The 19,771-nt window shown below is 50.1% G+C and overlaps 1 protein-coding gene across 4 annotated transcripts; it reads left to right on the forward strand.

Annotated features, from left to right (window-relative positions):
* Nucleotides 1-195: 195 nt before the first annotated feature.
* On the forward strand, nt 196-17,190 carry LOC119105833 (uncharacterized). 4 transcript variants are annotated; one of them, XM_037229378.1, is made up of 4 exons: nt 196-229; nt 9,847-9,974; nt 13,756-14,226; nt 15,437-17,190. In XM_037229378.1, the coding sequence occupies exons 2-3, from the start codon at nt 9,866-9,868 to the stop codon at nt 14,220-14,222; spliced, it is 576 nt and encodes a 191-aa protein (XP_037085273.1). In that variant the 5' UTR covers nt 196-229; nt 9,847-9,865; the 3' UTR covers nt 14,223-14,226; nt 15,437-17,190. The 4 variants fall into 4 exon arrangements, with proteins under 4 accessions (XP_037085273.1, XP_037085276.1, XP_037085274.1 ...); XM_037229381.1 differs by having other exon boundaries at nt 15,440-17,190; XM_037229379.1 differs by lacking the exon at nt 196-229 and adding an exon at nt 235-266.
* Nucleotides 17,191-19,771: the final 2,581 nt, after the last annotated feature.

Raw genomic sequence — 19,771 nt, forward strand, 5'->3', positions numbered from 1 at the left:
AGATATACATATTTATATATGTATATACATATAACAGGATGTTTGAGAGCTGAGAGCCAGGTCACCCATTCATGCCAATGGTGGACCGCTGAAAGGGTGGCTCCCAGTGACGTCATACGTCAGCGGCTGGCGTCGGTTGTAAGCAAATCACTTCGTAACTTCTCCGTAAAAAGGGCACCCTGGGTCATTGTGCGTTGGATCTTTGGTGGGGCGGGAGCGTGCTGACGAGGTAACGTACCCATGTAGTCTGAGGCGGGAGAAGGCAGGTACGCAGCCAAGATATTCTAGGCGGTACCCACTGACATGTGCCGTCTTTTAGAGGACAGCTGTTTATATATGTCTGAAGCATCCCAGCTGCCGTGTTAGACTGTGGCATGAAGAATGGTGTAAGATCGAAACAATGTGTTGAAATTGGTTGTGATTAGGAGGGCTGACAGGATTTGCAACTGAGCTGTGTCTTTTTGGATCAAGTTTCGGCCTGATTCACAGTGCCAATGTAATGCGAATTGACTACAGATCCTCCAAAGAGACTTGGTATAGTACCCAGTATATCGATGTTCATTTACATAGTAAACAAAACAAATAAAATAGCAAAGTGTACATGTGGTGCAGAGGGCTTTTTTTTACTTGGGTACCTGTATTGCCGACGGTGGGGAGAGCTACGCTGGCTGCAGGGTTCCTGTACTGCCGTGATGGAGAAATGCTGTCAGGTATCAGCCGACGTAGTGACGTCACTGAAAATGGGTTTCCATCGATCGGGGTTCTTTTGGGCCAACTGAATGCTACAAGGCATTTGCTAGCGATATGATGTCACTGGTATTCGACTGGATGTGTGACGTCACTGGTTGTGAGGCTTTAGGGATCTTTTGGGTGTAATGAATGCCGTAAAGCATCACCTGACGATATGTCGTCGCTGGCATTCAATGAAACATCAGGCGCAACAGGCCTTATTCCATCTTTACCTTTCGTACCTGTCTGCTGCAAGCATTTGCGTGTCGAATAAAAGCTTGACCGAATCACCTGAATGCGTGACGTCACTAATCATCACTTGATACGAGTGCACTTAGGCCCCACGGCCGCGGTGTATCATGTTCCGTGAAATATCACCAGGTATCGTGACGTCACTGATATTCGACTAAATGTTGGTCGCAACAGGTCATGCTTCATTTTTACCTTCGTACCTGTCTACCGCAAGCACTGGCGTGATGAATAAAAGCTACCAAATCACGTGAGTGTGTGACGTCACTGGTCATGCATTTTTATGGATCTTTGGGGGCCAACTGAGAGCCGTAAAGCATGACCTAATGATGTGACGTCACTGGCATTCGACTGTGTGTGATGTCACTTGTGATCAGATTTTACGGCCTCTTTTGGGCCGACGAAAGGTCATACGACATTAACTGAAGATGTGACGTCACTGGTATCCGAATAAAATTCAGGCGGGACAGGCCATGCTTCATCTTTACCTTTGGTACCTGTCCATTGCAAGCATTTGAATGCTGAAGGAAGGCTCTGCCGAACTACCTGAGTGTGTAACGTCACTAACCATTAATTTATATAGACTGCTTTGAACCTACCGTAAGCCACACCACATCAGCTGACCATATGACGTCACCGGTTTTCGTCTAGATGTCATGCGCAACAGGCCATGCTCTATCTTTGCCTTTCGTACCTGTTCACTGCAAGCATTCGCGCGCTATATCGAGGTGGTGCCGAACCATCTGAGTGCGTGACGTCGCTGGTCATGAGTTCATACAGGCTCACTTGGGCACCCCAATGCAACAAAGCATCATATCCTGTGAAGCATCGCGGGATGATATGACGTCACTGGTATTCGACTCAACATCAAGCGCAACAGGCCATGTTCCATCTTTACCTTTCGTACCTGCCTACTGCAAGCATTCGCGTGTTATATGACGTCAATGGTCGAGAGCTCTTACGGGCTCTTTTCAACCCCCTATATGGTATAATGCTTCAGCTGACGATATGATGTCACTGGTGTTCGACTTAACATCAGGCACAACATGTCATGTTCCATCTTTGCCTTTCGCACCTGTTAAAGTATCGGCGAGCCTAATGATGGCTCTGTCGAATCACCTGAGTGCGTCGTCATGAGTTTTTACAGGCTATTGTTGGCCGAGTGAAAGCCATAAGGCATCATCTAATGATGTGTCGTCACTGGTAATCCACTAAGTGTGTGACGCCATTGGTCATGAGTTTTCCCGGGCCTTTTTCGGCCGACTTAAGGCCATTAGGCATCAGGCAACGATATGGCGTCATTGGTATTCAATTAAGCATCAGGTACAATATGTCAAGTTTCATCTTTACCTTCAGCACCTATCTACTGCAAGTATTCGCGCGCCACATAAAGGCTCTGCCCAATCACCTGAGCGTGTGGCGTGACTGGTTATGAGTTTACGCGGGTTTACTCGGGCTGACTGATGGACATCAAGCATCATCTGGCGATGTGACGTCACTGGTATTCAACTTAAGACCAGGCGCGACAGACCATGTTCGTCTTTATCTTTCGTACCTGTCTATTGTAAGCATTGACATGCGTAAGGAAAGCTCTGTGAAATCTCCTGAGTGTGTAATGTCACTGGTCATGAGTCCTTTATGGGCCGCTTTTTTGTACCTATAGGGTACAAGACATCAGTTGACGATATGACGTCACTGGTGTTTGACTTAATCTCAGGCGCAACAGGCCATGTTCCATCTTTGCCTTTCGCACCTCTATACTGCAAGTATTCGCGCGCTACATAAAGGCTCTGCCGAATCACCTGAGCATGTGGTGTAACTGGTCATGAGTTTACGCGGGCTTACTCGGACTGACGGAAGGACATCAAGCATCATCTGACCATATGACGTCACTGATATTCGGTCTGTGGCCCAGACTTATGACCGCTAGGCGGCGCCCTTTATTATTTAGCCATCAGGGCATTCCGGACCGTAGCTGCTCAGGGGCGCATCCTGTGATGTCGGGCGGAATAGCTTTGCATATACGTCGGTTTGTGGGCTGGGATCACCTTTGTTTTGTGTTTACGTTTGTTCAAAATTTTAGTCGTTGAAACAGCCCGTTGCGTTTGAAGCTGCTACTTAATGGTGCGCACAATAAAATTAGTGTGCTTAACTATGGTGCATCTCCCGCCTCTGCTGCGGAATTTCGTAGCCATAGGTGGCCAAGTGACCTCCTACCAACTGATGATCAGTGACGTCACGTACTCGGTGATTCGGCGGAGCCTTCATATAGCACGCGAATATTTGCAGCAGCCAGGTACGAAAGGCAAATATGGAACATGACCTGTTGCGCCTGATGTTTAGTCGAGCACCAGTAACGTCATGCCGTCAGCCGATGCATTACAACCTATAATGGGTTCAAAAGAGCCCATAAAAACTCGTGACCAGTGACGTCACAAACTCAGGAGATTCGACGGAGCCTTTATTCAGCACGTCAATACCTTTAATAGACAGGTACGAAAGGTAAAGAAAGTACGTGGCATGTTGGACCTGATGTTAAGTCGAATAACAGTGACGACATATCATCCTGTGATGCTTCACGGGAGGTGTTGCTTTGTGGCCTTGGGCGGCCCAAGTGAATCCGTATAAACTCATGACCAGCGACGTCACCCACTCAGATGATTCGTCTGGAGTTTAGTCGATTACCAGTGACGTCATATCGTCAGCTGATGCTTGATGTCCTTCAGTCTGCCCGAGTAAACCTGCACAAACTCATGACCAGTTACACCACACGCTCAGGCGAATCGACAGAGCCTTTTTGTAGCGCACGAATACCTGCAGTAGGCAGATGCGAAAGGTAAAGATGAAACATGGCTTATTGCAATTGATGTTAATTCGAATACAAGTGACGCCATAACGTTATCTGATGCCTAATGGCCTGAACTCGGCCAAAAAAGGCCCGTAAAAGCTCATGACCAGTGACGTCACACACTCAGTGGACTACCAGTGAAGTCATTTCGTTAGCTGATGCCTTATGGCTTTCGCTCAGCCAAAATAGTCGTAAAAATTCATGACCAGTGACGTCGCACACTCAAGTGACTCGGCAGAGCCATCATTTAAGGCACCAATACTTTACAGGTACGAAAGGCAAAGATGGAACATGACCTGTTACGCCTCATGTTAAGTCAAACACCATTGGCATCACGTCGTCAACTGATGCATTTTTCCCTATAGAGGGTTCCAAGGAGCCAGAAAAAACTCATGACCAGTAACGTTACACACCCAGGAGACTCGACAGAGCCTTCATTCAGCACGTCAGTACTTGTAAAAGACGGGTACGAAAGGTAAAGATAGAACATGGCCTGTCGCGCCTGATGTTAAGTCGGACATCAGTGACGTCATATCGTCAGCTGATACATTATACCGTTTGGGGGTACAAAAGGTCCCGTAAAAAGCTCTTGACCAGTGACGTTACTTACTCAGGAGACTCGACAGAGCCTTCATTCAGCACGCCAATACTTCCAAGAGACAGGTACGAAAGGTAGAGATGGAACATGGCCTGTCGCGCCTGGAGTATAGTCGAATACCAGTGACGTCATATCGTCAGCTGATGCTTGATGTCCTTCGGTCAGCCAGAGTAAACCCGCGTAAACTCATGACTAGTTACACCACACGCTCAGGTAATTCGGCAGAGCCCCTATGTGTCGCGCGAATACTTGCAGTAGATAGGTGCGAAAGGTACAGACGAAACATGGCTTAGATAGAGCATGGCCTGTTGCGCATGATGTCTAGTCGAGACCTAGTGTCATCATATCGTCAGCTGATGCTTTGTGGCCTATAGTAGGTTCAGAAGAGTATACAAATTAATGGTCAGTGACGTACACACTCAGGTAATTTGGCAGAGCCTTCCACGGCAATGCTTGCAATGGACAGGTACCAAAGATAAAGGTGGAACATGGCCTGTCGCGCCCGAAGTTCATTCGAATACCAGTGACGTCACATCGTCAGTCAGTGCCGTATGACCTTTCGTCGGCCCAAAAGAGGCCGTAAAATCTCATGACCAGCGACACGCACGGTCGAATGCCAGTGACGTCACATCGCTAGCTGATGCTTTATGGCCTTCAGTTGGCCGCAAAAATCCGCCAATACTTGCAGCAGACATGTACGAAAGGTATAAATGGAGCATGACCTGTTGGCTGATGTTCAGCCAAATACCAGTGACGTCATATCGCCAGCTGATGCCTTACGGCATTTCGTCGGTCCTAGAGGACACGTGGAAACCCACGACCATTGACGTCTTACAATCGGTCGTATAGCAGTGACGTCGTTAGCTGACACCTTGTGGTCTTCAGTTGGCCGAAAGGCACCGGTGAAACTCGTGACCAGTGACGTCACACACTCAGGTGGTTCGGCAGCTTTCATCCAGCACGCCAATGCTTGCAGTAGTCAGATACAAAGGTAAAAATAAAGCACGGCCTGTTGCGCTCAGTATTTATTCGAATACCAGTGGCGTCACGCTATCCGGTGATACTTCGTAGACCATGACACACCGTGGTCGTGGGGCCTAAGTGCACCCGTATGAAGTGATGATTAGGGACGTCACACATTGAGGTGATTCGGTCAAACCTTTATGCGGCACGCAAATGCTTGCAGCAGTCAGGTACGAAAAGTAAAGATGGAACGAGGCCGGTCGCCGAGGTCGGTCGAGGCCTGATGTTTAATCGAATAACAGTGACGACACATGGCCAGCTGATGCATTACGGCATTCGGTGGACCCAAAAGAGCCTTGCAAACTCACGACCCGTGACGTCACATACCCAGCCGAATACCAGTGACATGTCACATTCAAAAGCCTTATGGCCTTCAGTCGGCCCGAAAGGACCCCCATCCCGATCGATGCAAAACCATTTTCAGTGACGTCACAATGTCAGCCGATGCCTCACAGCTTTTCCCCCGGACGACAATACTCGAAACCCTGCAGCTAGCGTAGCTCTTCCCTCCGTCGGCCATACAGGTACCAAAGTAAAAAATTACCGTGCAGAGTATCCAATTGCAACATAATGATTGCCCACTATCTGTCAGATACAGTCCATTGCCGCTTGTAGATTACAACTGCATTAACCTACCAACATTTAAGTGAAAACAAAATGGTGATGCATTTAATGGAGTGAATGGAATATTTGCATTCCTCATAGAATACACTTACTGCACATTCTGAACAGTTAAGTCCTCAAATTCACTCATGTAGCATCACCTCTAAAAATTAGCTCTTACCTCAACAATCATTTCTTAGCATTGCATTCATGGAAACAGGATATTTGGATACTTTGGCACCCCTTACCAGGGTCCTAGACCAGAGATTTGGTTAAAAGGCTTAATTTCCATTAATATTGTTGCACTGTGAACAATGATGATGAGACTGTGATTGAAACAGTGTTATGCCCCAGTTTTGAAAATAGTATTTTGGGCTCATTCAGTCCTATCAGCCAGCCCTAATCAACCAGTCCAAAAACAGCTTGACACAAACTTAATCACTTAGTGGCTTGTGTGCTGCAGCCAAATAGGTAAATTTGTAAAACTTTTACCACGATGATAAGGCACAATACAAAACCTAACATGACAGCGACGGGCAACGTTCTGCAAACTTCAGGTGAAGTATTTGGCCCTCCAACGGGAACCTGTTTACGAAGAAAACCACTTCACATCAGATCGAAGTCACTGGCGCGCGGCACGGTAGCGTAGAGCCTCCAGCGCGATTGGTCTAAGTGGCGACGGAGCCGCGGCCCAGGCGGCATCGGAGCTCCCGTCTGGTTGGCATCACGGCTGCTGTTTGGGTGACATCAGTGCTGCGGCCCGAACGGCATCGGTGTCGCGACACCGTGCGGTATCGGAGCTGCGGTTCCCATGACATGGGAGCTGCGGTCCAGGCGGCGTCCGAGTAGCGGTCCCCGTGGCATCGGGGCCGTGGTCCGAGCGGCATCGGAACCGCGGTCCCCATGACATGGGAGCTGCGGTCCAGGCGGCGTCCGAGTAGCGGGCGGTCCCCGTGGCATCGGGGCCGTGGTCCGAGCGGCATCGAAACCGCGGTTCCCATGACAACGGAGCTGCGGCCCAGGCGGCATCCGAGTAGCGGTCCCCGTGGCATCGGGGCCGTGGTCCGAGCGGCATCGGAACCGCGGTCCCCATGACATGGGAGCTGCGGTCCAGGCGGCATCCGAGTAGTGGTCCCCGTGGCATCGGAGCCGTGGTCCGGGCGGCATCGAAACCGCGATCCCCAGGGGCGGCGGTTGGTGCGGCACCGGTGCCGCGGTCCCCATGACATGGGAGCTGCGATCCCCAGGGGCGGCGGTTGGTGCGGCACCGGTGCCGCGGTCCCCATGACATGGGAGCTGCGGTCCGATGGCATCGGTGCCGCAGGTCTGGACGGCATCGGAGCCGCGGTCCGAGCAGGTCGGAGCCTTGGGTCGACATCGGACCGGTCGGCGTTGCGAGTCTGGGCGGCATCGCAGCAACGGTCCGGCCGACTTTAAAGCCGCGGTGCAGGCCGAGTGGAAGTCACGCTCACGAGTCCGGGCGGCTCGAGAGCCGCGGCCCGGGCCGTGTGGGGGCGGCGCCGGCAGGTCTGGGTGGCGACGGGGCAGGGGGTCAGGGCAGCGACGGTATCGGAGCTGCGAGTCCGAGCCGTGGCGTGGCGGTCAGCAAGGGCTCCGTCCCAGCGGGTCCCAACGGCGGGGCCGCCGGCTCCTGCGGCTGGTTGGCCGGTCGCAGCAGCTGTGTCACAGGTCATAGCAGCTGGGGTCACAGGTCATAGCAGCAGCTCAGGCGTCAAAAGAGCAGGGCCAGCGATCCATGGCTGGGCCTGATCAACTCGGCATCGGTCATCAACACTCGGACTGAAACAGTCGTATGGTAGTTGTGTGCGTAGGCGCGACAATCCAACATCTTTTGCTCGGCCGCATGAGACTGGTTCATTTGAAAAGCGGCCATCGCGTTATAAGGGGTTGAATAGTGTTTTAAGTGAAATCCTGGTAAGTGGCACAACGAACCACAATTCAATAGACGCACTGCGACCAGACTAACAGGTCCTACGAACCCTGATTGGTACGGTACTTACCGTATCAATGAGCTATCGATGTTGGTTTGTCATGGCGCCTTAAACATTTGTGTTAGCTGCGTGCCGAGTATATTCATTGGAGTCTCCGATAGTGTGGCTACGAAATTACGGCCGTTGGGCTCCATGTGTCGCTGCTCCATGGTAGTGTCTATGGGATTTAAAGCCCAAATAATGTCCCCGATCATCAGATTCCGAAATGATATTCGGTAGTGTCGTAGTGAAAAACTGCGCTAGAACCTGGCGGGGGTGGGGCAGGAGGGGCATGAGCCTGATCCCTTTGGCTACACCACTGTGCACTAGATCTTCTCGAGCGGTGTCCAATCCTACAAACACACTTGGTATGCGGTGGAGCGATTGTCCCGGGTATCATAACATTTTTTTTTTTGTTATGGTGCCTGTATGCTTTGAACAGGTTTGTCTTAAAGGGAAGTATGTCATCTGTTCTGCATTTCTCACCTAAAGTTAAGTCAAATGCGTCCCATATGGTGCGAAATGCCAGTTTTCTTGAAATCTAAACTGCTCAGAATTTCGTTTGGAAGCAGTCGCTCTGACTAAAGGAATGCCATTGGCTTCCGTGCTCACCACAATGAAAGTAATACTTTTAAGCTGCTCTCCACTTTCATCATGTGAATTATGTTTGCAATGCTCCGGATGGCCAAAATGCTCTTTCATGGAACGCTGTGAGAGTTTGTCACCCAGTTTGGAAAAATACTCTATAAATTTGAGGCACTTATCACGCCAATTCAACAAAACGTCGTGATATGTCTTTGATTTCTCGCATATGGTGTTTAATGCAGTAGCTATTTTGGAGGCACACTTTGGCTTCGGGAGACATCGTTTGCTTGTGTGCCGAGTTCGTTGCAAGGCTGTGTTTACAAAGCCAATGTATACCAGCGACATATCGTATGGTCTAGTGACGCTCTGGCACTAATGACGTCATTCATACTTAGCGTGTCTCTTGTAAGCCCGCAGGTTCACAAGCGGGGTTAAAAAGAGCCTGAAAGCGGTGCCTACAGTCCGGTGTTACAGACTATAATCCATTTTCAGGTGTCATTTTTTAGCTCTTTTGCCTGCGCTTTGCGGGCCTGTGGGCCTAAAGAGCATTAATGAGGTCAATTTCCATGCCAATTGTATTTCCATGCCAGTGACAATTTCCATGCCAGTCGAGATCGACAGGAAACTCCTGCGTGCATTCGCACTTGAATATGTTGCATGCACTAAGATCGCCCATGCTAGGAATGAAATCTGGGACTACAAAGGAGAGAAGTCTGGTTCCGTGACGAAACGTTGACTGCTGAAATAATTACAGTTCATGTTCTAATGTTGTTGGTGCCATAATGGCATACCACGGTGCTAGTATTATACATAACTTGCCCTTAGGTTTTACCAAAATGTTTTTTTTTAATATGCCGCTAGGGTCGCGCACCCCCATTTAAGTTATTTTTGCATAATTTTGGTCGGGCCAGTTCCCAGTGGCCTCACTTCAGTCATTTTGAAGTGTTTGAAGGCTGTTAGCCGCGGTATTTGCTAACGGTGGTCCAAGTTTATGTTGGTTTGTGCCACGGCGCTCTGCGATGGTCGCTTAGCGTCCGATGCAGGTGCTCAATGTGATTGTTAGCTTCTCTGATATGACTCCACCGGAAGCCGTAGATTGTCCTTTTCTTCTAGTAAAGCCCTTTTCGATGCTCGCTTCCACCATTATGATTTGTATCTGCATTAACTTCTGTGAGATAATGGTGGATCATGTCGTCTTGAGTCCCGTGTTCTGTTTTCAGAAGCTGATAAATCACCAAAATGGCTCTGACACGACCTTTGTCAAATCGCCTGCCTCTGAAGCACTGCTGTGAAACAGTTTCGTCAGGGATGGGCATTGTCCCTGGAAGGGGACATGAAGTCCACCAAGGTGAGTAATTAAATAATGATTAAATATATATTGTAATTTTGATCAAATATATTATAATTAAATTAAATACATAATTATATTACATTATTATATTAAATAAATATCTAATTATATATATAATTTAATTAAAATAATAAATAATTTTATATTAATAAATAAATAAATTTAAAAAATAAATAAAAAATGGCAATCACAGGTGGGGAATATTGTGGAAAGCTGGGCTAACAAGGCTCGTGGAGCGAGCAATTTTCAATGAAGGAAATTAGAATGAGGCCTTTAAGAGAAGTCAGTGTGACAGCTACCACACCAACCGTACCATTTTCGTAACTGACGTCAACGATTACAACAAACAGTTCGATAACAGTCACGGCATATTATTTGGTTCAAGGGAATATAACGCCTTTGGAGCATATTACAAAGACCTTCAACGGACCCGGAGGATAAACTTTCTAGGTAATGAAGAATGCAAGTTGTGTTATCAACGATACGTGATGAGGCAATTAAGTGTGGAAATTATTTTTGAGGGGTTGTTTTATTTGGAAAGTGTATTCACGTAAAATTTTGCAACGGTACCGCACATTATACCTTTGTATCCTCCCTTACTAGCTGATTTGTATTCCTGAAAAGCTGATTTGTATCCTCCCGTAGTAGTTTTAGAAGCTGAGTAGCTTGGTAGCCTGCAATTTCGAGTGTATTTGTAACGCATCGAGAATGTTCCATTCCACATGACGTCTCGTAGAAGCTTTGCCGGGCGTCTGCGCAGCGCGACACATTTTCTGTTTTCATATTGGTAACTTACGTAAAAATGACCAGCGTGTGCGGGCACTAGCATTTACGGTCGCACGCAACACGTACTACGCGTGTTCCTAACGATGATGACTGGAAATTATAGTGCTTGTAACGTATAGTACGTTTTCCTTTTCTTAATAAATGAAGCCTTCTCTTCACCCTTGGTCGGCCTTGAGCGCGCAAGTTGACTTGTTCACAAGCGGACCAATTGTGTCGTCTTTGTCTCGACATTTTTGCACGCCACGTCACGTAGCATCTTTGTCGTCCGCGTCACTGCGAACACCCCAAGACGCAGAATCTATGAGGTATGCACCGACGGCGTAGGTTCTTTGTTGTCGGGATCGCTACGGAAATGCCGGCCAGCTTTGGCAGAGCTGCAACTGGCGCAGACGAGCCGTTCAGACACGCTGCCCGTTGTCCACCTCTCCTTACTTTTTATTTGCCCTTGTTTCCTCGCACGACATCCTGGTAAAAACAGGCCGATGGAAAAACAGAAGACCTTGCGTTCAACAGGCTTGCGGTGGATGGCATAATGATTATGTGCTGCCCCCGTTATGTATTTTTCCATTGCATTGATGGACCGGTTGGAGAGGTAGGAAGCTCAGGCCGTTGGGGATGATAGTTCTCCAGAAAAAGTAGAGACAAAAGCATAGCCCGCGTGCACGTGAGATATGCACCTCGAGTGGTCTCCCATGACCTCAGGCAGCTCTTATTTGTCAGGTCGTAAACGGTTGAGTGCAAAGCGGATCAACGCAACATCGGCCTGGTGCCGAGCACAAGTCTGGCAGCCAGTGGCAAAAGGAAAAGATTTTCAGCCAGGTAGAATGGAATGCTCTTCAGTTTCCAAAATGTATTTTGTGTTATAGTTGCCATGTAGGGAAAAAATCGTTACGTGGATTAGGCTTGTTTTTATACTATTTTTACGCATCTATCCAATTCTGATGTATTTATTTCCCAAAATTTAAGCCTAAATTAGATTGGTTTGGGTTGTAAGTGAACCGGGCTTGGTCAACCAGAGGAACAAACAAGAAACCGAAGTTAAATTTTTCAGAAAAACCTTGTCCACAAATAAGGCATCATGCTTTTATATATGCCAGTGAAGCACTCATAAGAGATTTCAGTTGTCGGAGTAAGCTACAAATTGTCAAGGAGCGCGGTATGCACCCGTAAGAGGCCAACTAAATCGCAAATTTATGATGAGTTAAATCGAGACGTTCAGCTGTTTCTTTGATGCTGTTCGCCATATGACAACCGTTTTTTAACGTAGCGCGTACATCTCCGAATTAAGCTGTTATAATTGGTGTAAAGCGATTACGCCTCCTTTTTGCACTTTTTGCTCACTGTTAGGTCCGGCGCATTAAATTTGATTGATGATGTAAGTTGTCTAGACATGCTTCTGAATAGCTCCGAATTTCGATTTGAATGAACCAATACAATGAGAGATATGCCGTTGGACTCCTGGCTTACCACTATGTAATACTTCTCATTTGATACGTTTTTCCAGCGTATGTGTAATATAATGTTTGTAATCCACCAATTATTCAAAATGTTTCTGCAATAAACGCTACGAAAGCATGGGACACTCAACGTATGGAAAATATGAACAAATATGAGGCCATTGTCACGCGAATTGAACGAAATGTCGTGCGGTGGCTCTGATTCCGCTCCTGCAGTGTGAAGTACGGTGTTTCTTTTCGACGCTCAGTATGGATTTGGGAAAACAGACCCATCACATGTTTTAAAGTAACGTACGGGCACAACTATCACCAGTGCGCCTCTTGGTAAAAAAAAAAAAAACGCCGTCCGCTGCGCTAATCACAAATATTCATTTTTACGGACGCCATTCACACCAGTAGAGCTGTAAATTTTAAGCCCACATGCCCGCAGGGCGTGAGTTAAAGAGCTCAAAAGTGGTACCTTTAATCCATAACAGCTGTTCCCCGTTTTCATCGGCAAAGGAAAGCCCATTCCGTACTTCGAGTAAGCCCATTACACATGCATACGGTAAGCTCATCGCATACATAGGTGAGATATATACAGTTACACCATATACACACAGTTACATACATACAGTACCTGCAGTAAGCCCATTACGTACATTCGAGTAATCTGTCAAGTGCTCGGCCCTGATGGCGGCCTGCAGGAGATTCTGCCGTCTGTACCGGACTAGGAATGCGCTCTGAGGACTAGAAAGAAAGAGGTCTAGCACTGTAGCTACAAAGAAGGAAGTCTACTGCTGTGACAAAGCGCCGAGTGCGTAGTTTGGACTTGAAAATAAGCAACGTTCGTCTGTGTATTATATTTGGTTCGCGCTGAAGTGCGCCGCCCAGTGCTGTTATGAGGCATAACTGGTCCTGAGGTTTCACCAGATTTTTGTTTTTGAAAGAAACCTTTTGTTTTTGTTTGAATGTTTTTGAAAGAAACCTCAAAGCTGACACGCCTCCTTTAAAGGAAGTATTCCACATTTGTGTTGTGTTTTGAACCGAAATAGCCATCTTGAAGATCATTCGGTGCAAATGACAGCCCTGCCCTTTTTATTATATAGACTTGTCCAGCTGTTGAGCTACACGCCTGCGAAGATGTGCAGACCATTTCTGGGAGACTTTCAAGGTCGCCCAGGCATCCATGACTCCATAATAACATCATTCAAATCCTGCTACTCCATTAGTCATTTGGTGATAAAGGCCAATACAAATGTAGTTGTCCAGCCGTTCCTATCTGGCGTTTGTGAACGCGATTTTCAGATAAAACGACCGTCAGTTGACTCAATCAATGTTGCGGAAGGCACGATGGCGTAACCAAACAATGACGTATTGAGGAGAATATTTATTAAACAGAGAAACTGGCTCGTGTGCAGTAGCCTTTTCCATGTGTACCGATAGTGTGATAGTAGTATATTTGTCAAACAGGAACTGACTGGTGTACAGTAGCCTTTTCCATGTAAAAATATACTGATAGTTCGATAGTTAGTTGTGTGTGGTGCGTGTTGCAGTGGTGCGCTCCCAGCTGTCGGAGCTGCACCTGAGCCCGGCCTCCGAGCTGCACGTGCACTCATCCAGCCGGCACCCGCCGCTGGTGCCGCCCAACATCGACGAGCTGAACTCGTCGGCGCGCTGCCAGTTCAGCCGGCGCCGCTCCCGGGACATCTCGGGCCGGCTGGCGCTGCTGAGCGGCGGCAGCCTGAGCGTCGGCCACCTGGTCGACCCGCTGGCGCCGGCGCCAGACACCCACCTGCAGTCGTACGACTGCCGTGGCGCCGTCAGCCTGCACTCGGTCATGCAAACCAACGTGCCGGAGCCGTTCGCCGTAGAGCTGGCCGGTCGCGCCGTCGAGGAGCTGCTGATGCCGGGCGGCCCGCCCACGCACCTCAACATGCCCGGCGGGCAGTGCGGTCAGGAGGACAAGTACCTGGCGCGCGACCTGCAGGAGGCCCACCCGCGTCGGCTGCCGCGCCACTAGACAGGTAACGCCACCCTGCAGCAGGTACACACGAGCCAGCTGCCGCGCCCCCAGACAGGTAACGCCACCCTGCAGCAGGTACACGAGCCAGCCGCCGCACCCCCTAGACAGGTAACGCCACCCTGCAGCAGGTACACGAGCCAGCTGCCGCACCCCCAGACAGGTAACGCCACCCTGCAGCAGGTACACACGAGCCAGCTGCCGCGCCCCCAGACAGGTAACGCCACCCTGCAGCAGGTACACGAGCCGGCCGCCGCTCTCCCCAGACAGGTAGCGCCGCCCTGCAGCAGGTACACATGCCGGTTCTGTGCTTACACTAGGATGACACGACATACGTGATCAATACACGATCTCGATATTTTAAATACAGACAACTATATTGATGAAACATGACACCCTGCGATGTGCTCGAGCAATAAACCCAGCTTCTCTGCTGGCTTGGGCGACGCCAGAATTGTGCTATTTTGTTTTCAGTTTTACGCGCGGCGTACTAACTTTTTATAGCTCTTGTACGATTTTTTTGCCGCTCTGTAAGGTAACGTTGACATGAGATTAAAAAGCCCTGCCAAATCTCCCTATAATTGTGATAATCACGTAAAGAGCTTTTCACAACTGCACATATAAATCCTGAAGGACCGAAACAAGATTCTTCACCAAAAAAACAACAACAAAAACAAACAAAAGCAGTGAAGATCCCATAACCTTCTCGACGAAATTTTAAAAAAAGATCTAAGATATTACAAGATTCTTCGACCACAATTGCAAAAGGGCCGGAACGCAATCTGATTCTATGACAATATTTCAAAGCACATCCAGGATCCAAGGAGACCTTTCGGCAAGATATTGAAATAGGTCCATGATCAGAAAGATTCCGGAGCCATATCCTATCAATATAATACCCAGATCATGGCCCATGTCTGCTTTCGGTCGCCCTCCTATTGACTTCGACATATTGTTTTAATGTGCATCTCGTTCGGAGAAACCAAACACCGTTATTTTTTTAATCAAAATTGGCCCAGTAGCTGCTGATATCTTGGGGTAGGAGACATAATCTACCCCCTCCCCCCACATGCCTGAAATGGAGCGTGTCAATACCCGTCACGACGTGTCACCACAGCGACATGTCGGCTCCTTCGCTAATTTGTTTAGACATGTCGTCTGGGTGGTCGTGCATGAGTCCGGACCTCTGACGCGCTGCCTGCCTGTTGTTTCAGCAGTGTGACGGGCCAGGAAATCGGAAGCCTGCCGTTTCACGGGCTGTCCACCTCTGCCCATCTCCCTGCGAGTTCGGGTCGAATTACCGGAATCCGCCACGCGTCTGAGGCTGGGCTGATCCGAGCTCCGTGTACCTGTCACGGGCCGCTGTTCATGTTCGGATGACAGTGAACGGTCTGTCGCGTGCGAGAAGGCAGTGTCGTGGGTGTTTCTGCCGGGCCGGTAGTCAGGTGGGGACGAGAACGGGCCAAGAGCTACGCAGAGCATCAGAAGTTGACGCTGTGACCCATCACGCTGCGCTGCTCCATCCTGGGGTCAACCACCCCTTCATACCCAGGAAGTTCCGGAAGATGAGCAGATTGGGTATTTAACAAGTTGTCCAAATTATTTTATGGAACGAGTCCATAACTGATTCAGAATGTAACAGTTTTGCCCAAGAAATCAGGGCGGAAGAAGCGGCGCCATTCTTACATCGTTTCGTTCTACTGGCCCGCCGGGGACGCCACGTGTCGGGACGTCAAATACTGTCATATTTGAAAGCACGGCTGTGAAATCCGCCGCTTTTGAAAGCATCGTCCCCGCCATCTGGAAGCCTTAACTTGCATAATTATTACAGCCCAGATCGCGAACTGCTGGCAAGAGCTATTGGTTCAGAGGACGCTGCGGCTTTTTGCACGGCCAGCTCGGTTATTGCAGGGTAATGGGTGCGCCCAACCCGGTAAAGCGCATCCCGTCTTGGTGGCGCCATGGCCTTTATCAGATGTACACAGCTGTAGGGCAGATTTTAGAGCGTGAGGGAAGTGTAAGCTTAGACGTTTGATTGCGAGTTGGCCCCTGGGACTAATTGCTAATACTTCGTCTGAAGACCATAGGCGTGTGTCCGACTTGTGTCGATCGGGCAACGGTAATATGCTGCTTCGTGTGGTTTTCCCGATTGTTACACGTTGCGTGCGCTAATATCCGGCGTTGAAAGCTGGAGTGCGAGCGCGGTCCCCTGGCCATCACTGGACGCTCGCCAGTTTGCTGTAGATTAAGATGTGTAAGCATTACATCGAGTGACACGTAGGTAGTTTTTCATGTGTGTTTTTATCGCGTGCGTCTCTGTCATAATTGGCATATTCGAAAACTGTTTCAAGACGCCTACCGTGAGCTGCAGCGCTGTCCAAATGACGCATTGCAGCGGTCAGTGGTGGTCGACGGCCGTGCCGGCTTTTTCGCTGGCTCGCACTGGCTGGCGGCGTGCCGCGGGCGGGCGGTGTGGACAAAGCGTGCTGGGGGGCGCTTGTGTACTATCGATCATCTCGTGAACCGATCGCAAACTTCGCTGCGGACGCCGCCGCACCGTCTCGCTCCGCTGCCGTCACCGGTGGAAAATGTCATGAACTGTGGCATTCAGTAGCAGTGGGAAAGTTCATGCGAGCGCGGACCCGCCCAGGGCATTGTGTCATCTCATCAGCAGGTGTTGGCCGTCAGATGGGGACACGTCCGATGCCAGGTGTTCGTAGCTGCACATCACGCCCGCGGCCGGTGACGAGCATCTTTCGCCTGGTCCGTGGACACAGGCCGGTTGCCGGTCCAGTGGCCCGCTTCTTCAAGAAACACCGGTGCAACCAAGTTTAACCACACCAGATCAGCATATGGGCTGGAAACATGTCGGTTTTTTGTGGGTCATTAAGGAGTGGCTCACGTCTGGTTGACGCCAAGTCGTTGCAAGTCCATGTGCTCATGACGCACGAATAAAGAGCCGCTGTGCTATGGTTGTGTTCTGGCAAACTGGCCAGTGGCTGCAGCGGTCTGGCCCTCCGGGCTGTCGTTACGTGGAAGAGGGGAGGGGGGGGGGGGGCGGCCTGGTGGCCGGCCAAAGTCCCACCGGCGCTGTCGTCGAGGGAGCGGACTCGTGCTCGCCACACATGTTCCCCTCCCCTCCACCTCCCCCGGCGCGCCGAGGCGCGTCCCCGCCCAGCGCCGACAGCACACGTGTGCCGCCCACATCAGCTGAGGGGCCCCCTGACCGGCAGTCCATCACGTACGAGCGGCACAGGCTGCCAGGGTGCGGCTGCCCCCGTTCTGCGCTGCCGGTGATGGCCGGCCGGGTCGCTGACCGGTGTGGGGCGCACGTGATCGGGCCGTGCCTCGCCAACCTTGGCGGCTGCCAGAGCCCCTGACAGCTGCGACCCTGGCCCGGCCGGAACGGTCTCGGACCCGGTCGCATAGTGACGCAGGCAGGAAGGCCCTGTTTATACGTGTGTGGGCTGCGGAAAACGTGCATATGTATGCACTGCAGACGACCTCTGCACTCCCGCAATGCACTGCACTCCCTTGATGCCAGACCGGGAGTAGCAGGCCTGCGGGATGATTGAGACGGGATATCAGTAACGCGAACTGCTTGATTGTTCGAACCACCTCCCTCACCTGGCGTGTTGTACGTTCGCGTTTCGACCGGCCAGTTCTGACACTACGTCCACCGCACCTCGGTGGTTGGCGGAACTACCGTCATTAGTGTGCGGGTAAAAAACGCGTGTATACTCTGCAGACGGTCTTTGCACTCCTGCGGTACTTGTGACCACTGGGACTGCTACTCGCAGAGATCTGATAACTGGCTCAGAATTAATGAATTTGTATTTCTAAGCATGCGCAATGTGAATGCTCTTTAATGATGGTTGGGAGAAGGCTTGTCAAAGTAAGACTTTGAAAATGAGCGGTGACCTAGAGTTGGTGATTCGCCTGATGATCAGTGAACCATGCGGTCGTGAAGACGGTTTACGCCTAGAGAATTAGATGCTTCTAAACTGCAGCACCACCAGCTCTCTGGCAAATTGGGCCTCTCAACACACCCCTGAACAACAACGGGTTTCTTTGCCGATCTCACGCAGGGATATAAATATATAAACTATATATATATATATATATATATATATATATATATTCCGCCACCGCGCTTGCCATTTTCTGGTTGATGCCGGGACTGTTTTCTGCTTCCTTGTCTGCAATAGCTGATTTCCGAAAGCTGCCATTTCCAATGGCTCGCTTTCCCAGGGCTGCCAGGTAACGATTTTCCCTCGCCTTTGACCTTGAAAAGGTCGCGAATATTGCCAGTTCTGCGACTGTCACCTGTTGGTGTAGCCGGACAGTCACACAGCCGCACTGTGCGACCCTGTAACAACGCAATGACACCGGCAACAGTTTCGTTTCCTCCCAGCTCCCACTGTTGTTTACGTGGGATATGCGTCGGCCCCGGCACGGAGAACTGCGCACCGTGTGCGGCGGATCGATCGGAGCGAGGCGCGGCCGACCGGCGTCATCAGCGACAGGTGGTGCAGACTGGCGGGTCCGAGCGTGCGCCGAGCGGTGTCACCGCTCGTGGCCCTCTCCACCGTGACCGACAGCTGTTTTAAACTAGCAACAGCTGTGTTGCCAGTGTAGCAACAGCAACAGGTCTGTTGCTTGTGCGGAGCACGCTTGTTGCTTCGTCGTTGCGAATACGGCTCTATAAAGTTCCGTACGTGCCCAGTCGAAAAATTTGCGACATTTGGCGTCAAAGACCTGGTGGAAGAGATTCATCAGATGACGATGGAAGAGATTCATCAGATACTTTGTCCCCTTGATACCATTGGATCCAGGACATACAACCCACGATAATCCGGGGAAGAGGCGTGCCAGAGGCCTGGAGGTAGTAGAGCATGTCGGAGTCGATCGATCAGCCAACGGCAGAACTGAGCGTAGGTTTGAGTGAGTTCCGAGTTCCTGCCCACTATCCGCGTCTCAGACGAGAGCACGCAGTCGCCATGGTAACGTGTCCCGTAGATTACCTACCGGGCTGCATCTCTCTTGGACGGTTTTATTTTAAATCGTTACTTCACTGCCGCCCGATCCCAGTCACTACAACCCGCACCAGTTTATCAGAATGAGATTTGATGTATGACGTTTGGCCGGTGTGCACAACGGCTAGTAATTGACGCTATTTGGCTCACCTTTGACGCGGTCGCTTAGCATGTCCAAAACCGTGTCAAATACTAGCCACTGGACACAGTCCACAGCAGACGGCTGCGCCGGGTCGATGTGAATGCGTACTTTCGTGGCCTTTACTTTCGTGGTTGGGGTCCTGTGTCTTCCGGCGCAACCATAACTGACGTGTGAGATTCGGCTGTATGGGCTTGTCACGCATCTTCGACCACCACGGCCCCCTGAATTAAAGTCCAAATCCCCAGAGGGATGCCACGGCCTAACCGAAATCTATCAGGACATACTATGGATTATTGAGCTGCTCATCAATGTTATGTGGTTGGAGACGGTGCTATGGCCATGCCAACAGCAACCGCTCTCCGTGCGGCGAA

Source organism: Pollicipes pollicipes, unplaced genomic scaffold (assembly GCF_011947565.3).
Source record: "Pollicipes pollicipes isolate AB1234 unplaced genomic scaffold, Ppol_2.1 Scaffold_6138;HRSCAF=7277_pilon_pilon_pilon, whole genome shotgun sequence".
Taxonomy (NCBI): Eukaryota; Metazoa; Arthropoda; class Thecostraca; order Pollicipedomorpha; family Pollicipedidae; genus Pollicipes; species Pollicipes pollicipes.